General features: G+C 47.9%; 1 protein-coding gene across 1 annotated transcript; it reads right to left on the reverse strand.

Annotated features, from left to right (window-relative positions):
• Positions 1–1,100: 1,100 nt before the first annotated feature.
• On the reverse strand, positions 1,101–9,930 carry C1H1orf115 (chromosome 1 C1orf115 homolog). The gene is made up of 2 exons (XM_054449927.2): positions 9,527–9,930; positions 1,101–3,641 (listed from the first exon to the last, which is right to left on the reverse strand). Exons 1-2 carry the CDS (start codon positions 9,833–9,835, stop codon positions 3,522–3,524), a joined length of 429 nt encoding a protein of 142 aa, XP_054305902.1. The 5' UTR covers positions 9,836–9,930; the 3' UTR covers positions 1,101–3,521.
• Positions 9,931–11,851: the final 1,921 nt, after the last annotated feature.

The raw sequence follows: 11,851 nt of genomic DNA on the forward strand, positions 1-11,851 counted from the left end.
TCCTCAGAAGACTATTGGAGGGTGGAGGAGGTGGTCTGAGTTCAAGTCCTGCCTCTGGCTGCTTCTTGGTCACAGAGGCTGTCGGGACTTCTCTGGCAAGACACAGGTGCTGGGCAGAGGGGCAGCAGAGATGACTCCAAGGTGACTGAAGACACAGTGGTCCCTCTCTTCTGCTTTGCTGTAAGCCTAACAGCAGGTTGGGACGGGTGGGCCCTGACGGCTACCAGGACCACTCCTCTCCTCTCCACCTTCCCCACCTCCAAGACCTTCTCTATCACTTCTGTGAGGACTCGGTGAGCAGGCATACCACATGTACTCAGTGCAGGGCCCGAACCCGGCAGGGCCCCTCCTCTGGCCCAGCCTCCCACTTGGAGTCTCACTGGCAGATGCATGTGCAGCAGGCCCCCAGGGGCCAGCATTTCCCAGCTAAGGCAGAGGAACAGCTGCATTGGAGTTTTCTCAGCAGCTTGTGGGCAATGCAGCTCCTGCCCCCATGCTAGGCTCTCTAAATCTGAGCTGGAGGTTCTGGAATTTTTTTTTTCAACACAGTCTCACTCTGTTGCCCAGGCTGGAGTGCTGTGGTGCGATCTTGGCTCACTGTAACCTCTGCCTCCTGGGTTCAAGCAATTCTCCTGCCTCAGCCTCCCAAGTAGCTGGGATTACATGAGTGTGTTACCACACCCAGCTAATTTTTTGTATTTTAGTTGAGATGGGGTTTCGCCATGTTGCCCAGGCTGGTCTCGAACTCCAGAGCTCACCCAATCTGCCTGCCTTGGTGCTAGGATCACAGGCGTGAGCCACTGTGCCCGGCCCATTTTTTAACAAACTCATGAGCTGAGGCTCCCACAAGGCAAAGCCTGTTCTGCTGGCTTAGAGAGAACTGTCCCCTTTAACACACATGCAGAGTTCCCAGGTGAGTTGGGGTCTCTCCCTCCCCTGGGTCCTTGGGGAGCAGCTGTGGGCTCCTACTGGTTCCCAGGGAGGTCTCTCCCGACTGGTCATCACCTGCTGTGCCAGGCTTTCAGTGTGGCTGGACTCCAGGAATCTCCCTCAGGCAAGGCTAGAAAGTGAGGAGCTGGGAACCCTTCACACCAGAAACATTACATAAATCGAGGCTTTTATTTACATCATAGGACAAGAAAAGGATACAAAAGAAGTCCCTTGGTCAAGCACATCAAGCGAAAGCTCTAAAACTCAATACTCAGTAAGGTGTGGGCACTGATATTGAAAAAAAGAAAAAAAGAGAAAAGGTAAAAAGGTAATCTGTGACATGATCCAAATGCTTACACTCCAGGGACTGAGTAAGAGAAACCCAGGGCAGCCCTGTCACAGAGAATGACGGCTCAGGCTGAGTGACATCTGAGATTCATCTTCTGTACCTGTGAACCTGACTCCCAGGACAACCCCTAGGAGGTTTTGACTTTTGACATTAGCGAGTTAATTCTTAACCAGATTCTTAAGAATTTCAGGGCCAAACAGGCTTGACTGTACGGTTTTTCCAATTTAGGGGATGGGAGTGGGGAAGCTCTTCCTGGGACAGATTCCCAGGCAAGGAAAGGCCCCAGCAGCTCTGTCCCCTGCCCTGGGCTCTGCCTCCATCTCCCCACGAGGAACTTGTGGGCTGCCTGGGGCTCGTCAGCAGCCCGCACAGGCTCTCACTCTCTTTCTCACTCACTATGCTTGGCTTTTTCTTCCACTTATGACTATCTCTCCCTTTCTCCGACACCCAGTGTTGTGGGGCAAGCTGTAATTATCTCACTTGTGTGAAAATGTGCCGTATCCACTTTCATCATCTGGGCTAAAATCAGATCACTTGTTTCATTTTTCCTCACAAATATTAACAATGCAGGAATTGGGTCCCAGTGAATCTTCAACATGAAGTTGAAGCTTCAGGAAGTGAAGCAGAGTCTAGCTCCACAGCTTCAAACTTCTCCTCTACCCCTTCCTTTTTTCTGCCTGTCTTTCTGTCTGTCTTGGTGGGGCTTGATTAGAGAAGCATGAGTGTTGAGGCCTCCTCTGTATGCCTTGGGACAACAGGTAGGTGCTGTTACTGATCCTGCAGACTGTTCAGCAACAGCCCCTTTGGATTTCTGGATATTCTGGAAACAAAGTCAGAACAGTGGCCTACTGGGGGGTTGGCAGAGGGGTATGGTAAGAGGACCTCCTTCTTTCATCTCCCTGTTCAGCATCCGATGGCAGTCCACAGGTCATCCTTGGTGGGTGTGAGGCCCAAGACCCATGCCCACCTTACCCTTTGAATCCGGGTGAAATAAGGTCAAACCAGGCAGCACAGAAGAAGATAGGATGCTACAAAGGCAGGCAATGAGCTCATGGCCTCAGGGGTTTTAAGCACCAGCCCTGAATACCCAGCCTCCCTTGTCCCTACCTAGAGGCACAGGCCCAGCCTACCTGAACTCCCTCACACTGATGCTCCAGACCTGGCTCCTAGACGGCCAACTTCTCTCTCCCAACATCCTCTTGCCTCATTTCCATTTCCTTCACATCTGTCTTCTACTTACTGGTTCCTTCTCTAAATCTGTATTTTCATTCCTGAGTGTTATGTCTCCCCCCATCTCTCTCAGCCCCTATGTGCCACCCAGGACAAAGCACTCTTAGTTGGACTGGCAGAGAGGAGCTGAGCCAATGGCGGGAGTGCACTGATGGTGCTAGTAGGCCCTGACCACAGCCAGCCACACCTTTGCAGGGACTCTGGGCGCCACAAACACGTGGCTGGGCCGAAGTGGGCAATGCCAGGCAGAAGAGCCCTCCAGAGTATAGTCCCTCAGCCAACCTGTCCGAGCCACCCAACCTGAGTCTGAACTTGTCCTTCTTCTTCCTTCCTCGCCAGCTTCACAGTCATGCAGGGATGGGGTAAAACGACAAGCTTTTATCTACTTTAAACAGTCATGCCACACTGCCAACACAGTTTTCAAAGCATCAAGAGATCTTTTCTTCCTTTCTTCTTCTCAAGCCTGTGATTAAACTCCTGGTGACAGAGTGGTAGAGGAAGGAGATCGGGGAGCATGACTTGAGGAATAAACAGCTCCTTAGCTGCCCTCAGAACCGAGACAGCCAAGGAATGTGAGCGCCTGTCAGCCTACGACCTTTCAGGAGAATACAGCAAATCATCTGACTCCAGTAACATCCTCTTCCTCCCCCAAGATCACTGTTCTGCTGCACACCCACACTGCTTGCATCTGTTGAGTGTTGGCTTCACCCCAGTGCCTGCCACCTTCACGTGAAGTCTCTGGCTTTACCACGCTAGCTCCACTCCCAAACCTAACCTCCTCCGAATTCTCTGCAGGATTGACCATTGGGTCCACATGTGACTGAGAGATGTGAGAAGCTCAGCAGATGGGCAGGGATGACTCATTCATCATACTAATGTGATTCAACAAAGAAAGGCATGTTTTCTCTTCCAAATATGCTGTGTGTTCAAGTCTGAGATGCTCCAGGATTCACAAAGTTCCCACAGCAGGGGCTCCCGTTCACTCTGGTGGCACCTGCCGCAGCAGCTCCCATTAGCGCACGAAGGATACCACGCTGGTGGCTACCGCAAACGGGGCGGAGTAGGCTGCAGCGAAGCCTTGCAGGCCGATGACCACGTAGCGGCATCCTTTGATGATGACCTTCCCGACATTCTAGTTTTAGGAATAAAAGAGAAAAGCAAAGGATTAGGGTAGGCAACTTTTTAATTCTGCCGTCTTTCATGAAAAAAAATGAGTCACGGCGACATAGATAAAGATCATTTTTCCTGATTCTCTCATGACAAATCAGCAAGTTACCACATTCCCACATCTCTGGTGGAAGGTGCCCACCTCCAGCCTAAGAATATGTAGGGGCTCACAGCAGACATGATCACCTGGCAAAGTGCTTTCAAGCACAGCTTATTTCCAGATAATTCAAAGACCTTCTTGGAAACAGCAGTAAGGCTGCTAATTCTAAAACTAAAGCAGTTTTGTTTTGTTTTTTAAACCAAAGATCACTCCTCTTCTCTGTTCCAGCTAAAAAATTACTGGACCGTCAGAAGGCTGGGTTAAGTTTTCCTTCCTTCACCTTATCTGAAAGCCCATCTTCTCCTCCTTCTACCTCAGTGGCATATTTCTGTCTGACCCACATATCTGTCCCTTTGTAGTCTTCTGCCATTTTCTAATTGCTATATCCATATAAGTCCAGCATTTCCAATACCATTATAAGCTCCCTGACAGTCAGGCTTGGGCAATGCTTTCTTGGTAACCACTCCTCCTCTTCCTTTTCTACAAGGCTGGATAGGGGACATTCAGGGAATGTCAGGTGCTAGACAGGGGACATCTAAAGGACTCAGATGTGATTGCAACAGAAAAATTAACACCACCACCAACAAACATTTATTACATGGCTGCCCACAGTCTTCCCCTCCCTACCTCAACTTCTGTCATCACTCTTAGTGACATCAATGTCCATGCAGATAACCTGTGCCTTAGGCCACATACCTTGTCTCTCAGTCCTTTGACTTTTCCATATTACCATAACCACTCAGACTGGTTTAACTTAAAAATCCTGATCACAATCACAAATCTCACCTTGACTTCCAACACCACCTGAAAAACCTCCATATCTGTCCAGTAGGATGAATTTCTCTCTCCCCTGGGTACTGCCTCATACCTTTTCCCTTCTTAAGCCTCCCCACTTGCAACACACACGAACACAGTCTCCATACCTTCATGAGATGATCCCACTTCACCTTTCACAGAAAAAAAAAAAAAAAAAAAAAACCAGACATCGTCAGGGAACGCGTTCACCTTCCACCACTCTCTACAGCCCTGCCTGTGTCTGCCCCGGCTTCTCCCGTGTTGCCTGTGTTACGGTGGAGAAAGTGTTCCTCTTCCCCCAAGCCATTCCCTTGATACTTGCCATCGGTGCCTTCTCCCACCTTGATTTTGGCTTTCCCTTCTCCACCTCCATCATTCGCTTCCTCTCCATTGGATCCCATTAGCTTACACACATGCTCGGGTATCACTGTGACTCCATATCCTGCCCCAGTCTCTGCCCTCCATCGTGCCAAGCCAGCCAAAAGAGCCAACCACATATACTGCCTCCATGTCTGCGCTTCTTATTCCCTCTCACTCCGGCTCCTACCCCAACCCATGAAGGACTGTCTGGTCATGGCCATCTACAACCCCCATGCTGCCTGACCCAGTGGATGCTTTTCTTTCTCTCCCTGACCTCTCAGCAGCTTTTGACATACTTTATGAAATAATCACGTGGCCTCTTTGACTCCATATTCTTAGTTCTCCCCTACCTAAATAGGGAGCTCCTCCTCAGCTTTCTTTGCTAAATTATCCCTTCTACCAGACTTTAAAATGTTGGTGTTGTTCAATACTCAGTCCTGGGTCTTTCCTTCTCTCTTTCTTTCCCTACAATCTCTCCTTAGATGGTCTCATCCATTTCTAATGACTACAAGTATCGCCTAGATTTGAAGAACTCTTTAGTTCAGACTCAAATATTCAATTCGTTACTGGAGATCTCCACTTTTTGAAGACCCCACAATTCCTCTGGCATGCATTCTCCCTTGTAGCCCTAAGCACATAAACCTAATGTGGATTGGCTACTGGTATGTCCCTGGTGGCCTTTGTCTATCAGACTTCAATCATTCAAAGCACAGAGAGATTACATCTGTCCACATGTATATATCCGGTTAGAGGCAGAGCTGAAGTTCAATCCCAAAGAAATCTCACTTCAGAGCCTATGACCTTAACCCCCATACTATATTTCCCTTTCTAAATAAAGGCAATTATGTAAGCTTCTAGTTAACCACTCATGACCTGGGCTTGAATTCCAACTCTGTCACTTACTTAATTTCCCATGGCCTCAGTTTCCTCAGCTATACAATGGGAATATTTAGTAACCACCTCATTGGGTTGTTCAGAGGAGTAAATGAGATCACATAAGCAAAGCACTGAGAACAGGGCCTGGCACAAACTGCAGGCAGTATAAGTGCCCCCCAATGTCAGCTATTATTACTGCTAAATAACATCTGCTTCTTTTGATTACATAGCAATTTAGGTTTGTGGTGGTAATAGATAAACCCAAGATTTTTGTTGTCTGTTTGGGAAAGTTTATTAAGACTATAATTTCCTATGACTTCTGGCTTACTTGAGCTTTTTTTTTTTTTTTTTTTGAGACCGCGATTTGCTCTTGTTGCCCAGGCTGGAGTGCAATGGCACGATCTCAGCTCACTGCAGCCTCCACCTACCAGGTTCAAGCGATTCTCCTGCTGCAGCCTCCCAAGTAGCTGGGATTATAGGCATGCACCACCACGCCAGGCTAATTTTTTGTGTTTTTAGTAGAGACGGGGTTCACCATGTTGGTCAGTCTGGTTTCCAACTTCTGACCTCAGGTGATCCATCCGCCTCAGCCTCCCAAACTGCTGGGATTACAGGCGTGAGCCACTACACCCAGCCAAGCTTTCAATAGTTTAAATTACAGGGTCCCTTACAGTAACAGAAGGAGGGCAGGGACTCTGTTGTGCTCATTACTGTATCCTGAGCATGTAGAAAGAGGGTGGGTGTTTCCTTTGGTACCTCTCCCGCTAAATGAGGAGCTTTGCAAGAACCAAGTAATGTCTGTGTCTTCTCTAGACACTGCTTTCCTGGACATTACCCTGTTGATGTCTCAAAGAGACACTGGGCTGGGGCATGCGCATGTGTGGGTATGTGATGTTGCTAAGAGATACACTTCTCTAAATGTGTGACAAGAATCACTGGGGAAATTTTACTTACATGTTTGAAACAACAAAAGAAAAACACATTCTCTGGGAACAAGCTTAACAATCAAGAGTGATCCATTATAAACAAGATCAGAATCACAATTGCCTACATTAAATGTGACATTTTTGGTATTTGCACATCCATTTTGCTCAGCCTGTTATACTTTAAAAGCTGCTTGTCACTTTGTAATTTAGGGAAAAAAAATCTACTAAAATAGTTCATTAACTGGAACACTGTTAAAAACACAGATTTAAGAAATGAAATGCAAAGAAACATAAAATATCTCTCAACCACTATTTCAGTGTCATTTAAGAGAGTGCATTTGGAATTCTTTGATCTGAGTAGAGCTTTCTACCCAACTACTCTCTCAGAGGGGAGCTGGGGTCTAGGGGAACAAAGAAGGGTCACCTGCTTTATATCTCCATGTTTGAGCCTGGTGACCCTCTCAGTTGGCTCCAAGAAAATAGAAGCTGAAGTCACTCTTTTGAAGGACAGAAAGGAGAGATCCAACCCTAACCTGACAATGTCCTCTCACCTGGCCTCCTGGGTCCATTGAACTAGCGTGCAACACTCTAGAGCTTTCATGCCCACAGCTGGGCTTGTGATGGCCCCTCTACCTGAGATGACACCACCTCTTTTATCCACTGAAATATTTTTTGTTTGTTTGTTTTAGTTAAGGCAAAATTCACATAACATAAAATTCACCATTTTAAAGTGCGTACAGCCCAGTGGCATTTAGTACATTTACAATGTTGTGCAACCACCACTTCTATCTAGTTCCAAAACATTTTCATCATCCCCAGGAAAAAACACATGCCCCATTAAGCAGATGGGCTCCATTCCTCTTTCCCCCAGTCCCTGGCAACCACCAATCTGTGTTCCATCTCCATGGGTTGACCTATCCTAAGCATTCCATACAAATGGAATCATACACACAATACATGATCTTGTGGGTCTTGCTTACTTCACTTAGCATAATATTTTTAGAGGTTCATCATATTGTAGCATGGATTAGTACATTTCCTTCCTTTTATGGCTGAATACTATTCCATTGTATGTATATAACACACTTGTTTATGCATTCATCCATTTAGGGACATTTGGGTTGTTTCCACCTTTCGACTATTGTAAATAATACTTCTATTAAAATGTGTATATAAACATTGATTTGAGTACCTGTTTTCAATTCTTTGGTTACATCCCTAGGAGTGGAACTGCTAGATCACAGAATAAGTCTACACTGAACTTTTTAAGGAACTCCCAAATTGTTTCCCACAGCAGCTGTCCCATTTTACATTCCCACCAGCAATGTACAATGGTTCCAGTTTCTCTACATTCTCGCCAACGTTTGTTATTCGGTTTGTTTGGACATTTTTTGGAGTAGCCGTTCTAGTAGGGATGAAGTGTGCCTACTTCATACCACTTCACTGTTATCTGGTGAAATCTTAACTCATCCTTCTGTGCCCAGTTTTCGTGTCACCGTGATTTGAAAACTTCCCTGAGTTTACAAGCTCACCGCTGAGGAGTGAACTGCCTGAGCTCTGTGCCCTGAAGCCCCCCGGGTGGTGGGGAGCCAGCTATGTCAGTGTCTCCCTGGGAGGCTGTGCCCTTCTCTAGGGCAGGGCTGCACTGTATTCATTTTCGCATCTCTACTGCTCAGCACAATGCCTGACGCATAATGAGTGCCCCCAAAATATCTTCAAGTCCTAGTCCTTGAGCTGAGGTTTCTGCAGTATCAGTTCACCAATGGAGAGGGACATGATGGCTTCTTTGTGCTCAACTGGGACCCAAAGCAGAGATGAATCTTCCTAGCAGGGCTCTAAGCCTGAAAGACCCAACTTTATTGTTTTACCCCTGCCTGTGCTCTGCTCCAGAAGCTGCTGACATACCTTTAAAGAGGATGATAAACCTAAGCTCCCAGGCATGGAGACTGAATGGCTTCAGGTGTAAGAGGGCATTGGGCGATACAGATAACTGGACAATAAATCAGATGGGGCCCGTGGCCTTTGGCCAGGACACAGTAACTTCTCTGACTTTATTCTGGGTGGCCTTGTCCAGGCCAGCAGAGCTTCCCGCAGCAGCTTCGCGTGCTTCCAGGCAGAGACACCTGGGAACTGCATCTGGGCTTTGATTTCCGCGAAGGAAACTGTCATTTTCTCCCATATTCATCCTTCCTAACCCCATCTCCCCGAGACAAATGGCAGAATGTTTTGAAGGCCCCAGAGTACACTGATAGTTGGCTAGACGAGAAAAATTCAACGAGCGCCTATTTATGTATTTGTTGCGCTCTCAGGCTCGGGAAATAACCTTGGGAATATTTGGGAGAGTAACCCAAACATTTCTCAACTAGTGGGATATCCTGGAGGGGATGTTACTGGAAAACAAATACACTGGGTTGCAATTTCTTTCTTTCCAACTGGGCCACCTTCTCCAAGTCACCTGCCGCACTAACGCTTCAGTATTCCCATCTGTAATCAGGACACTGATTCCTGATCTTACATAAGAACCACCTCGGTAGGAACCCCTTGAGAATGTTCTTAAGCAGCCAGGAGCGCAATAGCAGGCACAGCGGGGACCACCCAGCGCAACCCCCGATTTAAGTTTCTATCACGAGTCGCAACTCGCGGCTTCCCTCCGGCGAGGGAATGGGAGCGGGGGCGGAGAGGTCGCAGGTGCAGCCCGTGAAACTCGGTGAGTCAACGGTCAGGACTCGGCTCCCGCTCCCCGCGGGGCACCACACCCGCGACCCCCGGGCAGTGGTGGCGCAGGACCCCTACCTTGCCGTACTTCTTCAGCTTCCGCCGGTACCTCTTCTTGGGCTGCTCGCTCGGCGCCGGCTCCTCCAGTGGCTCGTAGCGCTCGGGCAGGAGGGCGAAGTGCACCCTCCGCGCGCCCCGGGCCCCCGGGCTCCGCTCGTCCGCCACGATCGCCCCGCTCTCGGCCGCCGCCTCCGCCTCGTCCGCGTACTCCAGGTGCTCCAGGATGGCGGCCGCCTCCTCGTCCCCCTCGGTTCGCCCTCGCCCTCGGGGCCCGCGGCGCAGGAGGCTGCTCTCCGCCTTGCTTCGGAGCCTGGCTCCCACCGTCATGATGCCCCGGCCCTTCTGGCGAAGGTCCGAGCGCAAAGACACCAACCTTTGCTCCCCGCCCGCTCCTCCGCCCCAGCCCGGACGGGGCGGGGGATTGGGGGGGCCGCAGCGCCCCCTGGCCGTGGGGCCCGGGATGGCGTTGGCTCCGCTCCTAACTGGCCTCCCAGGCGGCGGGCGCACTCCGCCAGCCCCGCCCTTCATCCCACCTGCCGGCCAAACGGTGCAGACTACAGCGCGCACTGCACAATGAACGTGCAAAACACCTTCAACTGCACTTGCTACGAAATTAATGACCCCAAATAATAGGACTCCATCTGCTCATGTTCAAATTAGCAACGATGGTAAATGATACTAGAGATCACGCTCAGTGCTAGGGAGGGCATGGCGAGATAGTCACGGTAACAGGATTCGTGGGAGTGCAAATTGGTGGCAAGGTTTTGGAGAGACGATCAGAAAATCCTTATCGTGAGTCTTAGGAAACGTCCGTATTCTAGGAAATATTCGGAAACGCAAGACAGTGTGTCCACGGTGTTCAACGGTCTGACTCAGTGAAAAAGTGGAGCAAACCAACAGGGAGGGGCAAAGGAAATTCTGGTGCAGACATGCCAGCATATGGCGCAGTCTTTAAAATCATGATTTTCAGGAATATCTCTCTGTGAGATAAGCATTCTCAGTGTACTGTGAATCTCAACAAGCTGAGAGTGCCCTATTTTCTTAAGTGGGTAAATGCCTTTGAATTCTGGCTAATGTAGAATTAAGGGCCGAAAGCAGTGGCTCACGCCTGTAATCCCAGCACTTTGAGAGGCCGGGAGGATAGCTTCAGCCCAGGAGTTCGGGAACAGCCTGGGCAACATAGTGAGACCTCCATCTCTACCAAAAAAAAAAAAAGATTAGCCAGGCATGGGGGTGCACACCTGTGATCCCAGCTATTCAGGAGGATCGCTTGGGCCTGGGAGTTTGAGACTAGCCTGGGCAACACAGGGAGACCTCGTCTCTAGAAATAGAAAAACAAATACAAAAATTTACCTGTAGTCCCAGTGGGGTAGGAGGATCGCTTGATCCTGGAAGGTGGAGGTTGCAGTGAGTTATGATTGTGCCACTGTGCTCCAAAGGGGTCGACAGAGTGAGATCCCATCTCAAAAAAATACTTAGGTATAAAATAACATAGATTGTTAGATATACTGATATTTTAACATTAAAGTTTGTGATTAAATTTAAGAATAATGTGGATATGTTGGTATAAGCACATACAATGTTTACGACAATTTAGTTCACTAGGATGTAAAAGAAATTAGTTTTGTGATTCCAACTTAAAATGTGAGCCAGCATGGTGACTTTCACCTGTAATCCCAGCAACTCCAGAGGCTGTGGTGGGAGGATCCCTTGAGGCTAGGGGTTCTGAGCAACGTAGGCCCCATTTCTAAAAAAGTAAAAATGTGTGGCTCGGTGCGGTGGCTCACACCTGTAATCCCAACACTTTGGGAGACCAAGGCGGCTGGATCACCTGAGGTCAGGAGTTCGAGACCACCCTGGCCAAAATAGTGAAACCCTGTCTCTACTAAAAATACAAAAATTAGCCAGGCATGGTGGCATGCTCCTGTAGTCTCAGCTATTCAGCAGGCTGAGGAGGAGAATCGCTTAAACCCAAGAGGCAGAGGTTGCAGTGAGCGGAGATCGTGCCACGGCACTCCAGCCTGGGCAACAGAGTGAGACTCTGTCTCAAAAAAAAAAAAAAAAGTAATCAACTAATTGATTTATGCTTTTATTTAACTGTTATGTAATAAGGTAATAAGTAATGACATATTTAATCTTATAAACATATAGTCTTTATATGTAAAATAGTATATAAAATTTATATACAATTCAATTTCAGATGAAATGGGCATGAAAATAAATTTAACTTACTATATTTATAAGAATTACTTAGAGTTTTGTTATAGAATTGAAGTACTTGAAAAGAAAGTCAAATATTAAATTTGTAAAAGTTGCTTGAAATGTTTAGGAGAATTAACTAAA

The sequence above is a fragment of the Pongo pygmaeus genome, chromosome 1 (genome assembly GCF_028885625.2).
Source record: "Pongo pygmaeus isolate AG05252 chromosome 1, NHGRI_mPonPyg2-v2.0_pri, whole genome shotgun sequence".
In the NCBI taxonomy this organism is placed as follows: domain Eukaryota; kingdom Metazoa; phylum Chordata; class Mammalia; order Primates; family Hominidae; genus Pongo; species Pongo pygmaeus.